This window comes from Haplochromis burtoni, unplaced genomic scaffold (assembly GCF_018398535.1).
Source record: "Haplochromis burtoni strain Fernald_Lab_line unplaced genomic scaffold, NCSU_Asbu1 Contig_359, whole genome shotgun sequence".
Taxonomy (NCBI): Eukaryota; Metazoa; Chordata; class Actinopteri; order Cichliformes; family Cichlidae; genus Haplochromis; species Haplochromis burtoni.
In genome coordinates this window covers 212117-234109 of record NW_024582720.1, presented here as the reverse complement: position 1 = coordinate 234109, position 21993 = coordinate 212117, and the positions used below count along the sequence as shown (strand labels likewise).

General features: G+C 45.7%; 1 protein-coding gene across 1 annotated transcript; it reads left to right on the top strand.

Moving 5' to 3' along the window:
• Positions 1-18: 18 nt before the first annotated feature.
• Positions 19-21986, top strand: acss1 (acyl-CoA synthetase short chain family member 1). Its single transcript, XM_042228851.1, has 14 exons — positions 19-806; positions 5553-5649; positions 7530-7729; positions 10217-10392; positions 10469-10621; positions 11642-11789; positions 13372-13509; positions 13748-13840; positions 17381-17493; positions 19597-19723; positions 19802-19929; positions 20171-20234; positions 20507-20628; positions 20913-21986. Exons 1-14 carry the CDS (start codon positions 503-505, stop codon positions 21099-21101), a joined length of 2052 nt encoding a protein of 683 aa, XP_042084785.1. The 5' UTR covers positions 19-502; the 3' UTR covers positions 21102-21986.
• The last annotated feature ends 7 nt before the right edge of the window (positions 21987-21993 follow it).

The following is a 21993-nucleotide window of genomic DNA, read 5'->3' as shown; positions in this document are numbered from 1 at the left end:
TGAGAGGTGAAACGTCTTCAAGTAACTTAAAGAAGTCCAGATGCTTTTCTTTGCAAGCTCCTTAGACTACGATGACCTGGATGACTGAGAACCTTCACAGAAAGATTAAAGTTGACGTTCTGACTTTAATTTAAATGTAATATAAAAAACATCATTATGGGATTAAAAATGCAAACATATTTTTATTACATGTTTCTGAATAAATATGAGACAAACTCTCTAAAATAATAAGTAATAATGAGTGAATTCATTTTTTATTTAATTTTTTTACAAAAAAAAGTTCATTTCATAAATAAGTTCAGAATTTCATTTTAACTCTTCAATCCAAAACTCAGACTTCAGGTATAATTATGTTCATAACGGATGCTGGAGCACCGAAACTCGGCACTACTGTTCCTCCATACCTGCTGCACCTGGACACACCTGAGGGGTGGGAGGGCCGAGGGGCCGGCTCTGAGGAGCGGAGGTGTTCCGGTCTCACAGCTGACCGCTCAGGATCGCCATGGCCGCGCGCAGCAGGGGGTCCGGGCTCTTCTGGGCCGCGCTGAGCCGCCGCAGGGCTCCGGGACCCGGCAGGTGTCTGTCCTACCAGCCTCACGCTCCTGCCCCCGGGACCTGGAGCACCGAGCTGTCCCGGCTCTCCCACAGGGACCTGTACCGCCTCTCCGTCACGGACCCGGATCGGTTCTGGGGGGCCGCCGCCGCCGACAGGCTCCGCTGGGTGGAACCGTTCCACCGGGTCCGGGATTGCGACCTGAGCAGCGGGAGGATCGGCTGGTTCCTGGGAGGAAAGCTCAACGTGTCCGGTGAGTTTCCCGTCGATCAATAACCTGATCGATCCCGATATTTAATCAGAGTTCCTCCGTCGTGCTCAGTCAAACTTCCCGCTGTCGGAGAGTCGGTCACGTTTCCTGCGCGTGCCAGTCAATAACACGCTGATAACTCTGTTATTAATCAGTGATCGATACTGAGCGCAGGAGCCCTGAACTCCTCTGTGCGGGGACCCAGCGTCTGCACCAGACTTCATTCAAAATGTGTCTGATTTTACTCGCCTGTGTGTGCGGCTGTTTGTGCGCTTCAGTCAAAGTTTGTAATGAAGAAAAAGCCGAACGGAGCCAAACTTCAGTCAGATTTTCACCATTTTTAACTTCCGCTGTTTCCACACTAATCTCCCATCAATCAGTAACAACGGTGCTGCTGCAGCTAGCAGCCCTTCTGTTTTTACTCCTTGGCTTATGACACAGTCTGACCCTGATTTTATTGTTTTAAATGTAATGCTCATCGTCATTTTCTATGCTATTTTATTATTGTTTTTGCTATTTGTGCTAATTTTATTATTTTAAATGACATTTTAATAATCATTTTATTTTCCATTTTAATACATATATTAATATTATTATTATTATTATTTTTCTTATTCTTTAACATGTTCAATGTATCACTTTTGGCATGTCAAGTGTTCAGCACTTTGTGTTCAGCTGGGGGCTGATCTGAAACTGCTATATAAATAAATTGCTTGCTTGCTCTAATTACATTTACTGATGTGTTTAAATGTTTTATCTGATTAAGTATAAGTCAGTAGTTTTGTACCTTGATTTTCTCTGGACTGTGTTTGACGCTTTAGTGAAAAAATAAAGCCTGCAGGAAATGTAAAGGACTCTGTGGGTCTGCAGCTCTGATGAAGAGGCTAAATGAAGGTTTTGTTGTCATGCAGTTTGATCATTGAGGCCTGAGCTCAGTTTGAAACCTCACAGTCTCACAGTCGGAGCTGCTGGTGTAATGATGGTGGGGGTGTGATGGGGGTGTTCTTTTGTTGCTGATCAGTCACAGTTTAAAGCTCTGGCCCGTCTGAGTGTTTGTACGGCGGCTCCTAATGAGGCCAGAAAAAAGGACGACTCACCAGACGTCATTCAGAAATGTGTCCGTTTGTTCTGTGGCTCGGACCGAAACACATTTAAAGGTTAATAATGGCTCTGCTTTCAGACCAAGCTTTATTCATGCAGACAGTCATGTGTTTTTGCACATGAATGAATCCTTTTAAACAAACGCATGTTAGCGATCATGTGGGTGTGTCTGTTTCTGTGTTAATGCATGTGAGTACATATAATGATCATAAAATGAAGGCAAAGTTCAGTCCTGTGCCGCAGGCTTCTCATCATGTATTCACCTTTTTATGAATACGCACATCTCCTCATGTGGTCGTTTGTTTCCGTTTTTTTACCACACCCATTACTTCCATGTCGCTGGGCGGAGCCACTGCTGCTGACTGAGCTGATAATGAGCTGTTGGCACAAGGAGGAGGCGTGGTCTGGAGGAATGTGCATGGCTGATAACACAGCGAGAGCTCTCAGTTCGGCCTCTGATTCTGCACACACTCACCTGGACTTCATCCAAACCGGATCAAACCCTCAAGTGGTGCCGTTTTATATTCAACAGGTCAAAGGTCACCTTTACTGTCACCTGATTATGTTTCAGACCATAACTGCAGAAACTGGTGACCCCTGAAGCTCAGCTCAAGCCCACATGTCAGTAACACACCTGTCAATAAGACACCTGATGAATGCTGTTCATAGACTTCAGCACAACCATTCCTCAGCACCTGATTGTTAAACTGAGCCTGCTGGGCCTGAACACCTCTCTCTGCACCTGGATCCTGACGCAGAGGCCTCAGACAATCTGGATCAACAGCATCTCCAACACCACCACACTGAGCGACTGTGGTGGGTCTCATCAGCAAGAACGAGTCAGCATACAGAGAGGAGGCGCAACAGCTGACGGACTGGTGTCGAGTCAACAACCTGTCTCTGAATGTGGACAAAACAAAAGAGATGATTGTTGACTTCAGGAAAGCACGGAGAGATCACTGTCCACTGAACATTGATGGATCCTCTGCGGAGGTCATCAAGAGCACCAGATTCCTTGATGTCCACCTGGTAGAGAACCTCTCCTGGTCCCTCAACACCAGCTCCATAACTAAGAAGCCCCAGCAGCGTCTCTACTTCCTGAGGAAGCTGAGGGAAGCCCATCTCCCTCCTGCCATTCTCACCACCTTCTGCAGAGCGACTATCGAGAGCGTCCTGAGCAGCTGCATCACTGTCTGAATGGTAACTGCACCGTATCGGATCACAATGCTCTACAACGGATAGTGAGCGCAGCTGAGATCATTGGAGCCTCTCTTCCCTCCATCACAGACACCTATCACACCTGCTCCATCTGCAAAGCCACCAGCATCATGGAGGACGCCACACACCCCTCACCGAGGAACAGCTTCTTCCCCCAAATCGTCAGACTCCTGAACACTCCGTGACTGGACTGACACAGTTACATTCTGCTCAGTCTTTTGCACATTTCTATTGCACGCTTGTGTCTAATGTTGCACCGTTGTTGTGTTTTTGCACACTTGCACTTCATGCAGTCCCATGCTGATTGTCTGCACCAGGGTGTTGGAGGAACTCTGTCTCAGTTCACTGTGTACTGAACCACTGCACACGGTCAAAATTACAATAAAGCCACTTCACCTGATCAGTAACACACCTGCAGGGGCAGGGGGAGGAGCTGGCTGTTTCTGATGTTCAGATGTTTCTGCTTCAGTGTTTGCAGCAGAGGTTATTGTTGCTGTCACTGCTGTGCTCGTTGAGCTTTATTGATACGATTTGATAGAAATCAAGATTTAGTCAGTGGACTGTTTGTTTATTGGGTTAAATAAGAGTCAGCGATCAGACTGGAAGTTTCATATGTTAGCTTACTGTGTGCATGTTAGTGTGTAAACACATGACAGTAAGTAACTGAGACAGTGCTGTGAGTAATTACAATACTAATGGTTTACTGAGTATCTGCCTCTCTGCAGGGTGTGACCTGACTGCGTTTCTCTCTTTATCCTCCTCTGTTGTTTTTCTCTCTCTCATGATAATCCAATAATAATCCAATAATAATCCAATAATAATCCAATAATATTCCAATAACGCCGGCTGGAGGATTTCTCTCCAATCTGATTGGATGCTTTTCTTTTCTGTTCCTGCTCTTTGTTACATAAATGACTTTGTAAAGCTGCTGCGTGACAGGATCTGCAGGTTTAAGCCCATTTTCAGATTAATGTTCAATCAGAACATAAATGAAGACGCTCTGCATCACACGATGTGTTTGCAGCACTTTGCATCAGATACAGAATTAATCATTAGAGGATCTGAGAGATGCTGACGCCACAAAACACGAGGGATAGAGGACACAGCTGCAGCTGCAGGTTTTGAAGGTTTCACGATGAACTGAAACCTGATGAGATAAAACGAGTAAATATAGGAGTGTGATGATGTTTGGCACACTGGCTTGAATCCTGTCTTCTTAAAGATTATTAAACAATGAAGAGAAACATTTGTTTCCTCAGCTTCAAACGTTTGCTTAGTAGAATTAATCGTATTTTATTCAGTCAGTTTCTGTATGAAATCCACCTCCGTGGCTTAAAATCCAGAAGCAAAGTGAGCAAAGTGAAATATTGGCGGTGTGATTTTCACCACAAACACCATCTCTGAGACTCTGGGAGCACTCAGAGTCAGACCGGTCTGTAAATCTATCAGTGCGTAACCTTCAGACCTCCATCAGACGTTCCAGTAGCTGCTGACGGGACTAAGCAGCCGTGAGGAGGAATTCTGGATTCTGAATTCTGGAGCTGCATTGAGCCATCCAGGGCTGAAAAAGAAAGCCTTAAACCTGCAGTTTTTCTAATGTCCAGCAGAGGCAGCGGTGAGTCAACATATTCACAGCCTGATACACAAACATTTCTGGTTTCTGTAGATAATTTACCCCCATAACACCTCTACAGGTGTAGCATGTAGGACTGACTATTAGGGGTGTGGCCTCTTTGACTAACAGGTGCCTCAGGTCATTCTGAGGTTGTGAACTTGCGTTCTGCTCTGGTTTTAGTTGAGTTTGATTTCCACATTCGTCACTGCTCTTTAGCTCCGCGTATTTCCAGTCGTGTTGTGGTCAGGGTTTATTCCTTGTAGTTCCCAGCCTTCCCTTGTGGGGGTTTTGGGTCTCTGTGGTCAGTGCCGTCCTGTTTTGTGTTGGTTCTGGGTTTTCTTTGGGTCTCTTGTATAAATAGGCTCAGTCTCCCCGTGCCGTTGTCTCTGTTTGCCGTCCTCATTTGTGTCCAGCCTCGAGTTTTTGCATCTGCCTTGTCTATGACACGTTTGTATTTCTGGCTTTAAAAGGTTCACTTTGTGCTGTTTCTGCTCACGTTTGGAGTCACCAGTCTGCTACATGATGACAAGGGACCTGGAAATGATCGGAGATACTGGGACAGTGCATGAAATGTTTAAAGCTTATTCTCCTGGTGCTGAACAAAAACTCAACACTTTTATTTTTGCTCCCATTTATCATGAGCTGAACTCAAAGATCTGAAACATTTTCTACAAAAACAAAGACCCATGACTCTCAGATGTTGTTCACAGATCTGTGTAAATCTGTGTGAGCACTGTGATCTGAATCTGATTTTTATGTTTGATAAAAAGTTTAGTTTGTTGAAGCCTCAGTTTGAGTCGCTGTCTGTCTGTCAGTGAACTGCCTGGATGTCCACGTGGAAAAACATCCGGACCGAGTGGCTCTGATCTGGGAGCAAGATGAACCCGGCACTGAGGTGAAGGTCACCTACAGGTAAGAACACCTGTTATCATTTAATCAGCTGTACTGATAGAAATCAAGCCATGACCTCCCTCTATGCAGATGACACCGCTCTTTATCTTATCAGCACGCAGCAAAGCCACAGAGGTGTTGGAGCAACGTAAAGGTGGAGCAGGTGTTTCTGCTGTGCATCTTCACCTGGCTCCAGAAACCTCAGCTGTCAGCAGCTTCACTTTGCAGGGTTTCAGTTACAGCTGTGATGGTCTGATTGATATATTCAGCTTAGAGTCTCTCCGCCAACAGCATGGGAGCTAACCAAAGGAGATAACCAAATCCAAACACAGCAAAGTCCAACTGGAATAACATCATCTCAAAGTGAACAAAGATTACACAGCAAGAAACACCAGGCAGGATGTAAAACTAGAAGGATGCACAACAGAAGATTAACCTTCAAAGTAAAACAGGAAGTAACCACAATGACTCTAGAGCTGTGTCCCAAAATGTCCTGCGACTAGTGATGTGTTGGTCGCGAACGAAACGGCTCTGAGAGCCGACTCGTTCACTCTTTGAAGTGAATGATGCGAGCAGTGGGGGTTTTTTTTCTCTCACCCTCTCTCTCGCACTTTCTTTCCCGCCTCACTCCGCACGCAGGAGGTGGCTGGGGAAAGGGAGGTCTGGGCTTCTCTGCTTGGGCTGCTGCCCCCGCGACCCGGCCCCGGAGAAGCAGAAGAAAATGGATCGATGGATGGATAGAAGTTAGCAGGACGTTAGCTCGCTAGTTTCCACCTAAACATGATATAGCATGTTCTTTATGAAAAGTTAAAACGTACAGCTCTGCTGTCACTTTCAACATAAATGAAGACAGAAAAGTAAACAGCAGTGGCGTTTGCAGGGTTACTGAAGTTGGGCTAGCTGCTATATAATGATGTGCTACGTGACCGCTAGCGACACAGCTATGTTAGCATAAACACAGTGAAGCTGGAGGATGAACGCTAACAATTTTCCACTTGATAAAAGTTAACGTGAGGGTTCCTGATGGTTAGGGACAAATGTAATCGCATGGCAGGATGCTGTAAACTGACCAAACTTCAGTCAGGAGAACAACTGAGATAATCCATCCACAATACGAGGTTAGTCATTAATATACTGCTGCATGGGCTGCAGTTACATCATAAGGGTTTTAAAACTGAGGCCGACAGTGATCACTGACTGTTTTTAGTGGCTTATTCAGATTAAACAGAACAAGATACAAAACATGAAAACATGTTAAAAACACAACAGCCTTAATAAACAGAGCAGTTTGGACCCAGGGTTCATACGTCATCACTTAAAGACCGGATATTTTTAGGGTGATGCACTCGAATTTACAGGTTCAGCTTTCAGAACGGTCACGGTGGGAGTCATACTCCTTCGTTATGTCGTAGCCACACCTGAACCTGCACCACCCTAACCTACACCTGTCTGCAAATGTAATAGCCTGTGGTGACTGATTGGCCTTTGGTTAGGTGCCTCCAAGTTAGTTATCTCCTGTTTCCAGCCTCTCCTTCTGATATCCTTTCTGAAGACAGGAACTCCACTGCCAACTAGTGTTTTGGAGGTGACATTGACACAGCCACACCAAGCACAGGTATGCACGGAGTGGCGCCATTGAACATGACACAGGTTCAGCTCTCATCAGGTGATGGTTCTCACCAGCTGTTAATTGTTTCCTCCCATGTCCTGCTGTCTGATTAGTCCTGTTTTCTGTAAGGGGAGGAGCTAAAGCAGCTGGTTTTAGACGGATGATGAACTCAGACAAAGAAGGATTATTTCAAACTACGAGTCATGCAAAGCCACTCTTCCCTTTGAGAATAAATACACAAAGCTGGAAATAATCAGCCACCTTCATCATCCTCACTCTGTCTGACCTGCAGGGAGCTGCTGGAGACAACTTGCCGCCTTGCCAACGCCCTGAAGAGTCACGGGATCAACAAAGGTGACCGAGTGGCCATTTATATGCCCGTGTCTCCGCTGGCGGTGGCAGCCATGTTGGCGTGTGCCCGTATCGGCGCGGTGCACACCGTGGTGTTTGCCGGATTCAGCTCTGATGCTCTAGCAGGAAGGATCCAAGATGGTGAGTACACCTCTTTCATCATCATCATCAGCCCTCTGATGTCAGCCCCTCAGAAAATTCAGTCCTGCCAAAGAGACGAAACACACAGAAGTCATTGTTGTTATTGATATTTTCATTATGATGAATTCTTTGGGTCTCTAAGGAAAGATGAGCTTTGAGGAGGTGAGGTGAAAATGGATGTTAAAGTTGTTTCAGCAGGTGCAGATCACCAACAAACAGACATGTAAAGGTGCTTCATGCATTCATATTAGGAACGCTGACACACTGAGGGAGTAATGATTTGATCCACAACATGAACCAAGAACGCACTGCACGATTCCTCTGAGCAAACTTACAGATTCAGCAGTCCTTACCTGTTCCACAGACCAGAGGAAACCTGATAGATGTCACTAACCTGCACGCATGTGGAGCACAGCTTGAAAGGCCGGATCACGACCTTTCCTCAGCCACTCGAGGAAAATCTCAAACACCTCATTATTAGAAACGTCGGTGTAAGCACGCCTGCAGTGCATGAAGTCATCATGTGACCTCTGCTGTGGGCAGAGGTCATCATCTTCATCACCACAGAGATGGTTCCTGATGATGCGTCGTTGGCTCCACATTCAGTCACTGAACAAAGAAGAAACCAGAGAAGAAGTTCACAGCAGGAACGTGGATCGCACCTGAAACAAAGCAGGTGATGAGTCGCGTCGGGCTGTGTGTGAGACCAACAGAGCTTCATGAACTAGAACATGTTCCCGTTCAGATCGCGTCTCTTCAGCCTCACGGTTCCTTTGTGGTCACATATTTGTCGATGATGCCAAATAGGTAAAAGTTCCCTGTCAGGAGGCGGGGTATGGCTAGGGTTAGAGACTGAACCCTGAGCTTCCCTCGATCCTTCCATCAGAGCGAGCGGTACGAGTGTCGGTCTCCTAGCGTCTCGGTCTCCTAGCGTCTATATTGTTGTCGACACCTGCACCGCTCACCGGTGACCATGGGATGATCACGGGTAATAAACCGTGTGAGACCCTAATTCAAAGCTCCCGAGGGCATCCTGGATCCGCTGCTGTATTTCACACATGGAGTCATGTTAAACCTTTACCCTGTGGGCTGCTGCTGAACCTCACCTGGCTGAACAGGTGACCTGTATGCTGCCAGACCATTTCCTGCATGTCAGTCCCCCACGCTCTCTGTGCGATCTAATCTCTCACAAAGACTGAACATTTAAAGCTCTGACTGTTCGATTCCCGCAGAATCACACAGAGTCATTTTTAGCTTGTGGTGTGTCTGGTCTGACAGCAGGCGGAGGGTTCAGGGACGTGGAGGTCAGCCTCACCGTCCAGGGATGTGTTTTGGAAACAAATCAGTGAAGCGTGGCGTTTCAGGAGTAGCAATAAAACCCAACGGTCGTTTGAACCGACAGCAGCAGGAAATGAGGAAACCAGCGATTCTTCTGTCCTCTGAATCTTTTTAGGGTTTCTCTGAGTTTCTGCAGTTATTTCTCAGTTTTTTTCTTGGTGCAGATTTAAGAAGCAAATCCTCGTCAGACTCATGCTGCTGGTAAATTTACCAAAACATATTTTTTCAGCCAATCCCTGCCTCCTTCCACCGTCCTCTGTGGCTGATGGCTGAATAAGCGCAAACAGGGCAGTGCAACTTTCTGTTATTGCATATTTGATGCTCCTTTGCATTAAATCTGGGATTATCTGCAGATTGTGAGCTGAGAGCAGAAGTTTGTCTGGACTTCAACAGTTTCTTCACATGAACCAAAACCAGCAGCAGAACACACTCGCTTTAGTCAGAGCCAACCTGACCTCCGACCTCTGGCACAGACGCAGCAACGTTTTATCACCAGACTCTTATATTTTTATGCAGTTCAAAGGTTGACTCTGGATCGTTTTCAGCCACAGTTTGACTTCCTGTTGACAGATTTTCACTGTCGGACACAAAAACACATTTAAATGTAAACATTCAGAGAATTATGATATTAGTAATCGTGACAATAATGAACATTTTAAAGCTGACAGGATCAAACTTTCTCTACAACCAACATCTGTGAAGCAGCTCAGGACTCGGATTCAACTGTAAAACTTTCAAATGAGATGAAATTCCACAAAAACAAAATGAGGCAGCTCACAACGTCAGACACACAAACAGTGTCTGTGACACACACACTCACAGTCCATTCATAAAGCACATTAACTGTAATACCCCTCAGAGGAACGTCTGTTAATGAGTAACAACATTTGACGAGTGAAAAGTGAGTTTCTAAAGTCATACAAGAGAAGAAGAAGTGCTCAGTGTGTGCTCCTCAGGTAACAGATCAGGTGACGTCACATGTCAAACACCTGGGAGTGATCTCTGACTTTACTGATTCTCCTGAGTGTGACCGCAGGGAAACTTTTAAAAGAAGCAATAAAGTGAAATGAAAGAGGACCTGGGGTTGAGCCCTGAGGAACTCCACTTCATCATTAAATCATGACAAACTGTCCCTCTGCTGCTCTCCAGCTGGCTGTAAAGCTGTGATCACCTTTAATGAAGGTGTGAGAGGAGGCCGGGTCATCCAGCTCAAAGCCACCGTGGACGCCGCGGTAAAGACCTGTCCCTCCGTCCAGCACGTCTTCGTCTGTCAGAGGACTGAGACGCCAGTGGTGATGGGAGAGAGGGACGTCCAGCTGGAGGAGGTGAGATCGATACTTTATCGATACAATCTGAATATTGAATTGTTGATCAGCGTTTGAGCTCCGTGTCGTGTTGCAGGCGATGTCCTCTCAGCCGGCCGTCTGTGCCCCCGAGGCTCTCGACAGCGAGGACCTCCTCTTCCTGCTCTACACGTCGGGCAGCACGGGCAAACCGAAGGGCGTCGTCCACACACAGGCGGGATACCTGCTGTATGCATCCCTGACACTCCAGGTACTCGTCCTCTTTCTAAAATGTTCTGTATGGAGGTTCTGAGGAACGTCAGCAGGAGAACGATATTTCATATTTCCAGGGCAAAAATCTTTAGGGCAGAGTTCAGGTGCAGAGGTCAGTGCAGGTTCTCCTCTCTGGCGTCAGGTGCCAACTTTTGATTGGCTGCAGGCATGATTTCTATGTCAGCGACTTGAAACCTGTTCTAACGATGTTTGCAAAGTTGAGAATAACTGAGACATTGTTTTCAGTGGGGGGGGGGGGGGGGTTCTCCTCCCTCCATCGCCTCCTCCCTCACCCTCCTCTGGCAGGACGTTTGATAAAGTTTCGTGTTTTTGAATGGGCTGTTTGTGTCCTTGAAGACAAAGCAGAGCAATTACATAACAAGCCGCACAACAGTGACCTCACCGGCGAGGAGGAAGAAGAGGGTGATGATGAAGAGCGAGCCTGCCTCTGAAAAGCTTTAAATTAGCCTTTATTGAGACATCCGCTTCCTCTGCATGTGTCACATGATGACCTGATGTTGTTGTTCATGATTGAATATAAACATAACACACACACACACACACACACACACCTCCATGTCTGCCAAATATTTATCAGTGCTAATTTCTAAAGCTGCTTAGCGGCTCAGAGTTTTTGGCTCGCTGGTTGTTTGGATGTGAAACAGAACAAAAGCTGATTTATGTGAAAAAGGAGCGACGAGCACTAATGTGTGTGTATCGGGGAGGGGGGGTGTTTGTGGTTGAAACGCTTCAGATCAGCTGCTTCAGCCGCTCAGCTACAAACACTGTGACTTTTCATTTAATGTGTCACACTCAGTTTATATGTGGAGCACCAAAAGTGCCAAATTTACTCATAAATGACAGAACAAATGTGTCTATTATCCTTTATTCTTTATTCTCCAAAAGTTGATTCTGTTCATCTGGACATAGCATTTTGTGGGAGAAACGTTTCGTCACTCATCCAGGTGACTTCTTTAGTCTCAGCTGACTGCAGGTTTCCCCGACCTTATTGTTACAGCACGTGTTTGATTACCGGGACGGTGACGTGTTCGGCTGCGTGGCAGACGTCGGCTGGATTACGGGACACAGCTACGTGGTGTATGGCCCGCTGTGCAACGGCGCCACCACCGTCCTGTTTGAGAGCACACCTGTTTATCCAAATCCAGGTAAGAGTAACACGTGAAGCTCATGAAGCTCCGCCCTCTCCTCACAGGTGACCTCAAGGAAGGTACAACCAGGTGTTCTAGGCTTTAGTGACTCATTAAAGGTGTTTTATTACCTGCACAGGCAGCTTATCGCACCTCCATTGTTTTATTACCGTACTTCCTCTGTTTTCTCAAACATCTGTGACCTCAAAGAGGCGCCACAAGGTGAATGTGATTTTATAGTCATGTTGTGGTCTTGTTTGATAGGTGCAGAAGTAAGTGTAAGTGTTAGTAATTACTCCAGACATTTAATCCCCAGCTGTGGTTTATATTCCTCTTAATTATTTTAAATACATTTTATTTAATTTATAAAGCATAAAATCACAATAGTCACCTGAAGGGTGATGTAAGGTAAAGACCCTGAGGTGCTCCAATATCCAGGTGAGATACATAATCTTTCAGGGTATTACTGCAGTTTTAATTCCTGTTGGGGATGCCCATTGGAAATCAGCGAGGAGGCGTCCTGGTCAGATGATGAACGGGGAGAGCCTTGGAGTAGAACAACAGCTCCTCTGTACTGGTCTCTTTGGTTGTCGGCTGCGGTGGTTCACACATCAGGGGTTCAGGCATCTCATCTGGCATGGGAACACAGCAGGATCTCTGAGGAGGAGCTTCTGGGGAGAAGGACATTTGGAATATGGATGGATGGGTGGATGGATGGATGGATGGATGATGGGTGGATGGATGGCGGGCAGATGGATGGTTGGATGGATGGATGGATGGATGGATGGATGGATGTTTGGATGGATGGATGGATGGATGGATGGATGGGATGGATGGATGGATGGATGGGGTGGATGGATGGTGGGGATGGATGGGATGATGGATGGTGGATGGATGGATGGATGATGGGATGGATATGGATGGATGGATGGGTGATGATGGATGATGAGGTGAGGTGATGGATGGATGATGGATGAGTGGATGGATGGGATGGATGATGGTGATGGATGGATGGAGTGGATGGATGGATGGATGGATGGGGATGGATGGATGGATGGTATGGATGGTGGATGATGGATGGATGATGGGATGGATGGATGGATGGTGGATGGATGATGGAGGTGGATGATGGATGGATGGATGTGGATGGATGGATGATGATGGATGGATGTGTGGATGGATGGATGGATGGATGGATGATGATGGATGATGGTGGATGGATGGATGGATGGCAGATGGATGGATGAATGGTGGATGGATGGTGGATGGATGGATGTGGGTGGATGGATGGATGGGGATGGATGGATGGATGGATGGATGATGGATGGATGCAGATGGATGGATGGATGGATGGATGGGTGGATGGATGGATGGCGGGCAGATGGATGGATGTTAGACTATTGTGGATTTTTTACCCCTGGGTTTTGACTGCAGGTGTTTGGTGTGTGTGTTTCAAACAAAGTTTTAATACTCGACATGTTTTCAGCTCAGTCATGTGACTGAAACGTCATGTGGCTGAAACTTCATGTGACTGAGCTGAAAGCATGTCGTGTATTCTGTATTTCATATTTCCACATGTTCGTTTCTGTGGTTCCTTCAGGCAGGTACTGGGAAACCGTCGAGCGTCTGAGGATCAGCCAGTTTTACGGCGCTCCGACAGCTTTGCGACTGCTTCTGAAGTACGGCGAGAGCTGGGTGAAGAAGTACGACCGCTCGTCTCTGAGGACGCTTGGATCAGGTTGGACGGTTTTTTCAGATTTCAGCCAAAATATCAGATCTGAGTGTTCTGGGGAGAAATAATTACGCACTACATGTCAACAAAGTTAGTTTTATATACCTGAGTTTCATTATTAACTTAGTTATGTCTGTTGTGTGTGTGTGTTTGGTGGTAGCTGTCGTGTGTTGTGTTTGTGTGTGTGTTTCTGTGTGTGTGTCTGTCTGTGTGTGTGTGTGTGTGTGTGTGTGTGCGTTTACAGTGGGAGAGCCCATTAACCACGAGGCCTGGCACTGGTTTCACAGTGTTGTGGGAGAGGGGCGGTGCCCTTTAGTGGACACCTGGTGGCAGACAGGTGAGACTCAGCCACACACTGTTATCAGCCGGTGCTCACCTGACTTTTGCATGATTTCTAATCGTCGATGAACGATAGCACCAGGGTTTCCAGGCCTTTGGTTGGTTCATAAAAATGATTAGTAGCAAAAATAAAGCCTTCAGTCTTACCTAAGCTCAGCGGTGAGAAGCAGCAGAACGATGGGGCTCAGGTGTGTCTCTGCTGCTCGACGGCCCAGAGGCAGGGCTGGTCTGGCCAGGTCGCACACACAGGTGTGCCGAGTCGGCATTCCCTGTCACAGCCGAGGCGTTCGCTGCACAAGGGTTTAGAGGGAAACGGCACGTTGTTTATTTACAACGTTGTTTATTAGAGTGGTGGCCCCATGATCGGAAGGTCGGGGGTTCGATTCCCCCTGAACAGCTACCCTGAGGTACCCCTGAGCAAGGTACCGTCCCTACACACTGCTCCCCGGGCGCCCAATGGCTGCCCACTGCTTCACTGAGTGAATGGGTTAAATGCAGAGAGCGATTTTCCCCACGGGGACCAATAAAGTACACTTTCTTCTTCTTCTACAGTTTGAATCGACGATTTGAAGGTGTGAGCAGCGTCTGCGGGTCCTGAAGTTATGACAACAAACACTGGAAATATTCTTGATCGCATCGTTGCTCACACATTTAGAAAACATGTGCTAGCTTTATTATTAAGTTTCATTTCCAAGAACTCAAAGTCATTTGTAGAGCGTCTGAACCTGATTCCTTCAGCTCGGTTTACGAGGACGAAATTCGCTGACTGTTTCACTGACGGCTCCACAACCGTTGATTTCACGGAAACGTTACCAAATTCAATTAAAAACAGCGTGCCTGGGTGTTTGCTGTGGAGTCGGCGGTCGGGTTTAATTCCTGGAAGTTTTCTGGTCTCTTTGTTTGTGGCGCTGATCCGACTCTAAGTCCGTCTGATTCTCTCTTTAGTGAAGCCTTTACCCTAATTTGAACGATTAGCAGCGGAACATCTGCAGCTCTGCAGAAAATGAATTAAGATCAAATCCTGCACACTTTATGCCCCGACCCCCCCTGCAGCCTCACAGAAACCCCCCCCCCGGGATGAGACGGTGCAGGATCACCGACAGCAGGGCGTGTGTGACCTAATTCCTCGACAATCACGACACCGAGTGTCCGAGAGTGTGTTTTTAAATCGGACTTTAAACTCTCTGCCAGCTGCTTCTGACTCTTAAAAGGAGGAAAATCCCAATAAATTAAGAAATTAAAGGAAACTAGAAAAATTTGCATTTCCTGCAAAAATGCAGTGTGGATGCTTTAAAGCTGAAGCTGTCTGCAACAACTAGCTGAAAAAGCTGAAAAGTTGCAGAAATAGTAAAAACTTTGCAGAAGCAAAGGAACTTTGCTAAAATGGAATAACTTAGCAAAACTGCAATATCTTAGAGGAAACATAATACTTGGCAGAAATACAATAGCATAGCAGAACTTAGCAGAAATATTGTAACTTACCAGAAACATGATAACTTCTCAAAAATACAAGAATTTAGGAGAAATAGTATAAGATAACAGAAAGAATATATTTAGCCAAAAATACTTAAGCATTACAGAAACACTATGATTTAGAAAAATAGTACAACAAGCAGAAATACTGTGATTTACCAGAGACACTGTGATGAACTATGAATATTGTAATTTTAAATAATACTATGTTTTAGCACAAATACTATAATTTGACAGAAATACTATCATTTGGCAGAAATACTATGTTTACACACACACACACACACACACACACACACACACACACACACACACACACAGACACACACACACACACACAGACAACCACACAACACACAGAGGAGGAGAACATGTTTTGGTAAATGGCCTGTATTTATATAGGCGCTTTACTAGTCCCTAAGGACCCCAAAGCGCTTTACATATCCAGTCATCCACCCAGTCACACACACATTCACATACTGGTGATGGCAAGCTACATTGTAGCCACAGCCACCCTGGGGCGCACTGACAGAGGCAGTGTTTTCAGTCAGGCTGTTTTCAGTCAAGCAGCCTGGGAGCTGCTGAATTTGAATCCACAGAGGCTTTTTACTTTTTCCCGCCAAAACAGGTGCACACACGCAGCACAGAGACAGGATTTTTGTAGTCTATTTCTCATAGTGAGGATTCCCCTCAAACAAATGACCATAATTTCCTAACTGTATTGGCCAGAACAGTCATTCTTACACCGTTTTGTTCAGAAGAGATGGGGGAATCTTCCAGTGTTGACAATTTATCATTAAAATATGAATTATTAAAGATATTTGACTTCTAATGCACCATAACTGAGTAGAGCAAAGCAAAAACTGCCTTGACTTGCCCTCAAACAACGCTTTCTAACTCTAAATCTATTTGGAGTATCGATATCATTCTTTCACCATAAGAGACAGCAGGCTTTGGTGAACAATCATGAAAATCTTCAGGTCTCTGTGGAAATCCATTAAAAAGATATGACGAGAGAAAAAAGTGGTTCATTTCCAGAGTTTGAAATCTGAAGAAATCTGAGCGAGGGACGAATTTCCTACGCTCAAACAAGTCTAACTCATTTCAGAACGGTAATAGGTGAGAAAATAATTCTTGAATTGTGAGCGTCAGGAGTGTCTGAAGATATACGGGGACAAGCCTCATGTCTTAACTTTGCTTCGTTAAGGAGATATGACGATTTGAATATGCCTCTCATTACAGAAATCAAGCGGTGATTTTGAAAAAACTCTCCATTGACTTTTTATGGAGAGTTTTGCGACTTTGTGTTGGTCTGAGGAGATTTGCCAACATTCTATAAATCCCACAACAATGATAGTGACATTTTCTGAAAGCCAGCAAAAATACCTACGTTTTGATGTATAATATGTGGAAGTTGAGTGAAAATTGAGCAAGTAGCAAGAAGTTGTTCGGACATGAAGAGAAGACTGCAAAACCTTCAGTGGCACACTGGAAGCCAAGTGCATAGCAACCATAACAACGCATGTATTTTGTGAAAAATCACTATTTTGCAACTGAAAACTTTAAGAGCCATAAAAGTAAAACGGTAAAAGATTTGAAAAAGCTGAATCATACCTGAATAGCCCAATAATTTGAGAACATTTTAAAGTTTGAATGGTTGTTCTACGTGAAAATATGAGGAAGTAGTTAAGTTTCAAAAACAAGCAAATTTTAGCAGAATTGCAGAAGTTTCCCATTCATTTCAATGGGACAAATTAAGCTTAATATTTTAAAAAGTATAATAGTGAAAAATACCAAAAGACATAGCACACATTAGCAGAAATAGCAGAATAGTTTAAAATTTGAACGGCTGAAAATTGTGGAAGTAGTTAAGCGCCAAAAAGTGTACGGAAGTGCCAAGAGGAACTCAATAGTGTGGATGCTTAAAGCATCCACACAATTAAAGCTGCAGTCAGAGGCGACCTCTGAGGCCATCTGGTGGTGGCGGGGGGTAGAAAGCATGGAACGCATCAGCAGTGTCCTCTGTGATAACCTCACAGCGGCGTGATGTTTCTGTCCCCCCCAGAGACCGGCGGAGTCTGCATCGCCCCACGCCCGGCTGACGAAGGAGCGCCCATCGTTCCAGCGATGGCCATGAGGCCGTTTTTTGGTATCCAGCCCGTCCTGATGGGAGAGAAGGTGAGCTGCTGTCTCTGCTCTTTATATTGTACCTGTGTTGACTTAACACTGCCATGCATCCGGCAGGCAAAGAGGCCACGCCCCCAGTCATGCTAACGTTCAGCCTAATACAATTCAAACAGGCGATTATCATGAAACTCTCACTTATAATGAAACGATCAGACGAGCACGCGTGACGAGCTGAAGGGTCACGCGGCTGATAAATAAAACACAGACTTCAGTGTTCCAGCCTGGGAGGAGCTGTTAGGGTCATATGGGTCCAGGTGTGAGTCGGGGCTCAGTCACCTGGGAGGGGGTCTCGGGACCACCTCTGAGGTGACAACACTACAGGTTGCATACCTGGAGGTATCTGGCATGAGAGGGGAAGCGTCTTTAAGAACCCAAACAAAGAGGTTAAGGTGGGCTCATCGTGAGCCCCATGGACCTGTGACCTGTGACCCCGGTTGACCTTCAGAACTCGAAGCATCATACAAAGAACAGAATCGATTCAGATGAAGCGTGACGATAAAACTGTTTGCAATGAGCAGCAGGGGGCAGCTCCGCAGGTCTGATCATCTGTGAGCATCCTGTGAGTGACCTCTGACCTCAGCGAACGTTTTAATGATGAAACAGGAAGTCCATGTTGGAGCCAATGGTCCCGTCAGAGTCAGAGAGGAGCAGGAAGCATCATTACGTACTGAATGAAGCAGCTGTTCAGAGACGGACCTGCTGATGAAGCTGTTTGCAGCCTCACATCAATCCTGCGTCTCATTAACCGCGCTCAGACCTTCAGATGGACGAGCCTTCCAGTGACACCCTCTCTTTAATCTCTCCATTAAGACGGCGCCGCAGCATCTGTTTGCTTTGATTAACAGACTTTCAGACTCCGATTGCCACGTCTCCAAATTAATTATCCGCTCGTTAAAGAGGCGTAATCTGCGGATGTTGAGGGTTTTTCATCAGAGAGGACTCAATTAGATTAGACCTCCTTCAGCTCCTCATCCTCGAGGTCACTTTCACTCCAATCCTCTCAGAGTTTAGCCGCTGGTTGTCCGGGATTTAACCGGACCACTTACAGTGGCGTCGCTGTCAGGGTGGAGACGTGAGACGTTAGAGAGCAGAATGAACTGGAGGGGACCCGTTCCCTATTTTCTGAGTGTCTGAGTTGTTTACTGGAAATTGTTCAATAACTGTGCTCGTTCAAATATTCAGTGTTTCAGACATCAGAAGCAAAAGCACTGTATATGAGTAAAAGTGCTCCTGGTGCGGGAGTCTCTCTGACTCAGTAAGTCCACATTCAAGATCTTTATTCAAACAAAATAATGAGTGAAGGCGAGCTCACAGGAAGCAGCTTCAGCGACAGCTGCCGTCACGACGCCTTCAAGGCTCTTCATTGGGTACCTGCACCCACAGCGAGCATGTCACACTGGATTCTGGATTTATTCTCAGAGTGGAGCGCTCAGGTGTCGTCCGTCTGCATCACGCAGACTCAGATATCTGCTGATCAGTGACATCCAATCAAAATCCTAAACCTGGAGCTCAGCCTTGTAGAGGGTCTGTTAGTACAGTGACATCATAGCAGCCATAATATTTTCAGATGATGTCATTAAAAAGTCTCCAGCAGCACAGACACGGTCCACGGGTCCAGTTCAGGGTGGAGCTAGCATCCACCTGTTAGTCAGAGAGGCCACGCCCCTAATAATGCAAACTTTAGTCCTTCATACAGTAAAAAACAGGTTCCTGTATCAGGCTGTAACCATGGGAGTCTGTGGGGATCACTCCTGCCTCTGCTGGAGGTTAGAGAAACTGCAGGTTTACGAGGTTGAGAAATGGAAATAATTCAAATAAAAATAACTTGAGTGGTCTTCGGTCTGTTAACCTTCTTTGAACGATGTCAAGAGCTTGTAGACTGACCAAACTGCTTGTTGTGATGTTTGTTGTTCTTAGTTTTTTTAAAGTGTGGCTCTTTTCAGTTTTGAGGGTGAGCCGAGATTTGACTTCCTTCTTCTTTGGCTGTGAGAAATAAAACTGCATAGACTGCAAAGAAGCACATGTTATCAGCTGCTTTTAAACTGGCCTCTGTCATCAGTTTGTGTGTCCTGCTGTTGTGTTGTTGTTGACCAGGGCGAGCAGCTGTCAGGTAACGACATCACCGGAGCGCTGTGCATCAGTCAGCCATGGCCGGGGATTGCTCGGAGCATCTACGGCGACCACCAGAGATTCGTCGACACGTATTTCAAACCGTATCCTGGTCAGTGCTACAGCGTAAACCCTGGCCGTCTGTAGTTTTGTAGAGTCACCGTCTGAGAGCTGCGTGTTTTTCTTTCAGGTTTTTACTTCAGCGGCGATGGAGCCTACCGCTCAGAGGACGGTTTCTACCAGATAACGGGCCGCATGGATGATGTCATCAATGTGAGCGGTCACCGCCTCGGCACGGCTGAGATCGAGGACGCTCTGGTGAGACGCACACAGGCCTCAGAAACGTGCCGACTATTACTCTCTTTAAACCTTTGAGCACATTTGAAGGATTTTGAAGGATCTGACCCCGAGGTCAAGGTCACAGGTCAAGTTTTCTGAAAATCACGTGGAAGCCATCAGTCGAGAACAAGGCGACGTAGGAGATTGATATGGATACCACAGGTGCATCTTCAATATTTGTGATTTCGCGGGGCTGACACGCATGTGCTCTTCCCTGCAGGACGAACATCCAGCTGTTCCAGAAACAGCTGTCATAGGAATCCCACATGACATCAAGGGAGAAGGTAAGGACACGAGGAAGGAGGGAAGGAAGGGGAGAGATGAAAAAGCCTGATTGGTTTTATTAATGATGATGACATCAAGCGCATGAGACTCTGCTGCCCCCTGCTGGGCCGTCACTGAGTCTGCAGGCAGAGTCAGAAACGTAGAGAAACAAGTCAGAGTGCTGAGGGGCAGTGCAACTGTCCAGTCAGAAGATTTAGGTGTGTGTGTGTGTGTGTGTGTGTGTGTGTATGTGTGTGTGTGTGTGTGTGTGTGTGTGTGTGTGTGCCCTCAGTGCCTTTTGCCTTCGTGGTTTTAAAGGAGGACCTCAGTGATGACGCTCCCGCCGTGCTGCAGCAGCTCAGAGACCTCGTCGCCACCAAGATTGCCAAATACGCCGTCCCCGAGCACTTCCTGGTCAGTATGTGTCTGAACTCGCCTCCACACCCCTCAGCAGGAAACAGGAAGTACCAGAAACAACAACAAACAGGAAGATTTACATAAATATTTAGCTGTGATCTGGAATATTTACATTCATATATTCTGATTGTTTCCTGCTTCGGTCCGTTTTACAAAACCAAAAACGTTTTTCTTCTTCTTCATTTGTAATTTGTCGGTTGATTATATTATTGATCACATTATTTGCTGGCGTTCAGCTATGTCATCCAATCAGAGCTCAGTTTGCCACTCTTGTCTGTCAGGTGGTGACACGGCTGCCGAAGACCCGCTCAGGTAAGATCATGAGGCGGATCCTGAGGAAGGTTGCCATGGAAACAACTGAGGATCTCGGCGACGTGTCGACTTTGGACGACCCGTCCGTTGTCAAGGAGATCATAGAGGCCCACGAAGCGTACAGAAAGCAGAGACAGGAGGAGAAGAAGAAGAAGTAGAAGAATTAGGAGGGAGGTGGGCGGGGTGTCACGTACAGGTGAAGGCTCTGCTCCAATCAGGAGCAGTGCGGCAGTCAGTGCCGCTGCTGATTGGAGGAACAAAGACGCCGAGACACTGAGGGCGGTTTTCTCTCGTTACCAATGGATCCAACTTTTAAATGATTTTATTTTATTTCTTCATGTCATCTTAAATTCAGCACATTTATAGTCTGAAATCTCAAACTGTGCAATTAAGCAATGATGATGTAAATACACAGAAATAAACAGTAAACGTTCACATCGGTCTGTGTGCTTTTATTTATTTAAGGTTGGAACAACATCAAATTAGTTTTAACCATAAAACAGTAAAGATCTTAAATCTGTTTCAGATTCTGTAAATTTGACTTTGTAAATAAAAAATATCTATACAGACAAAACATATGATCAAAATAAGAATTCTCAGCTTTCTGGGTGTAAGGGGAAGACTTTTCTTGTTTTATTATTATTAGTTACAAGATTTTAGATATATATCTTTGCATTTCAAAATGAAATATAATGCAACAAGATTGTAACAGCAGTAGGAAAGAGCAGTAACAAGAGTAGGACAGCTAAGCTAATTATGGCTAAACATTTGGAATTTAGTGAAAGCAAAAACTGACCTTGCAAAGATGGATAGGTTTATTTAGAAAGTCAGCTATTTACATTTAGTGTTCATCCCAAGTAGGAGATTTTGAATTGAGTCTAAATTGACCGCAAATTTACTTAACTTGTTAAAATCAACCAGGCTGTTACTGAAGCAGTCGAGGAATTACCTTTGAGGTCTCAGTCATAGGTATTAATGCAAAATCTAACATTACACTAACCTTATATTTTTGTAAAAGGCAAAATGGACTTTTTTCCAGGGTGGGGGAGT

Excerpts from the sequence above, each read along its gene's own strand:
- acss1 (XM_042228851.1), top strand. The coding sequence starts at position 503 with ATGGCCGCGCGCAGCAGGGGGTCCGGGCTCTTCTGGGCCGCGCTGAGC. Across the intron at positions 10,393-10,468 it reads GGGACGTCCAGCTGGAGGAG|GCGATGTCCTCTCAGCCGGC; the intron begins GTGAGATCGATA and ends GTCGTGTTGCAG. Across the intron at positions 17,494-19,596 it reads CCGTCCTGATGGGAGAGAAG|GGCGAGCAGCTGTCAGGTAA; the intron begins GTGAGCTGCTGT and ends GTTGTTGACCAG.